This window comes from Psammomys obesus, unplaced genomic scaffold (genome assembly GCF_907164565.1).
Source record: "Psammomys obesus unplaced genomic scaffold, mPsaObe1.curated_primary_1811, whole genome shotgun sequence".
Lineage (NCBI taxonomy): Eukaryota > Metazoa > Chordata > Mammalia > Rodentia > Muridae > Psammomys > Psammomys obesus.
Window position 1 is genome coordinate 5619436 of NW_026596166.1, and position 1663 is coordinate 5621098.

At 54.6% G+C, this 1663-nt stretch overlaps 1 protein-coding gene across 1 annotated transcript in view; it reads left to right on the forward strand.

Annotated features, from left to right (window-relative positions):
• Positions 1 to 613: 613 nt before the first annotated feature.
• Positions 614 to 1663, forward strand: part of Kcnh5 (potassium voltage-gated channel subfamily H member 5) — a 235340-nt gene continuing 234290 nt past the window's right edge. Inside the window, exon 1 of the mRNA XM_055595313.1 lies at positions 614 to 686. Coding sequence (XP_055451288.1) covers positions 614 to 686 — 73 coding nt within the window. The remainder of the gene's footprint in view (positions 687 to 1663) is intronic.

Consider the following 1663-nt stretch of genomic DNA (forward strand, 5'->3'; position numbering starts at 1 on the left):
TGGATCTTCTGGAGAAAGGAGCCGCCACTAGGCGCTCGCAAAGCCCGGCAGAAGTTAGGCTGCCCTGGGCAGCTGTGAAGCAGCTGCGTGAGAAGGATGGGCTAAGAGACCGAGGGAGCAGAGATAAGGAAGGGGGTCTTGGCTTGGGCTAGAGGTGGGAAGAAAGAAGTAGAGTCCCTCCACGCTCTTTCCCAGAGCTCGGGCGCGGGGCAGAGGGGAAAAATGCTGAGCCCGCGTCGGGGCTCCTGCCTCCGCGGCAGCATCTTCAGCAGCAGCCTCAGCCTCAGCACCGGCGGGACAGCGACAGCGGGGGCGGCGCAGGCGCACTGTGCCCGGCGGAGCCTGCAGTTCCCCAGCCCCGTGTGCGGCACCGCCACAGTCTGGGCAGCGGCGGCCGGGGGAGCGTTACTACCATGAACTGCCTGGTCCTCCTCCCCAGAGCTGCTCATCCGGGTCAGGCTGGAGACACAGTCAGGGGACCCCGCCGCCGCCGCCGCGCCCCCTTTTCTTTCGACTTCATCTCCACCACCTTTTCCTCCTCTTCTTCCACCTTTTCTTCCTGCTTCCCCCCCTCCCCCGCCGCGGATCCTGGCCGCTGCTCTCCAGACCCAGGATGCCGGGGGGCAAGAGAGGGCTGGTGGCGCCGCAGAACACATTTTTGGAGAACATCGTCAGGCGCTCCAGTGGTAAGGAGAGTTGCAGTTCAGAACATTCCCCACCTCCATCCCGCCCACGGTGGGCTCCCCCCATCCTGCCCATCCCATCCCTCTCCTAAGGGGGGGGGGGAGGGGGCGTAGGCAGTGGTACCTGGTGGCTTGGGGTGGGTGGGGGCCGGGAACGAGGTGGTGGAGGAAACAGTTGCATCTGTTTCCTGAGAGAGATGTGCCCCCTCCCACCTGTCCAGACCTTAGATTAGGAGCTAGGGAAGGGGGTGGGTAGAGCGGAGGTTCATCCGAATAGGTCTGAATTTCACTTTGATGATGAATCTCTTACTTGTCCCATCGCTTCCCAAGCGGGGCTGCAAGCGCTGACCAAATTCTTAGAGGCAGCTTTTGGGGGAAGCTTTCCTTTTAAGTTGGGAATCGCTGGGAAAGCGGCTACTTCATCAAATTTAAGTCACCGGGATAGCTTTTGGACCCGCCGTGCGCCTCTGAGAAAGTCCCCTGCCTTATTGGCTAGAATTGAATCTGAAAAAGTCAGTGCTTGGAAAATGGGAAGGCAGTTATGAGGATCAGATCTGTGTTTAAAGTTTCACGTCTTTGTTTTCTTCGTTGCGTATTGGTTTATAGGTTCCGTCTCACCCATTTCACTTGGTCAGGAGAAGGGCGGAAACAAAGCCACAGTTTCTGTGCTCTCGATGCACTTGGGAGAAAGATTTGAACAATGTCATTCCACTTGCTCTTTCCCATGAAGGCTGTCCTGCCTCTGAAGTGTCTTTAAAATACCATCCATTTATGTGTGGTCAGATCATAGAATTTTGATCTTCTGGGATTATGCATCTCTTAGCTTTTTTTTTTTTTTTTTAAAAAAAACTCTTTATACATAATTTTTCAACTCCACAAATGGTGTATGGACTATCATTTAAGGTGTTTTCTTCTTCTTCTTCTTCTTCTTCCTCTTCTTCTTCTTCTTCTTCTTCTTCTTCTTCTTCTTCTTCTTCTTC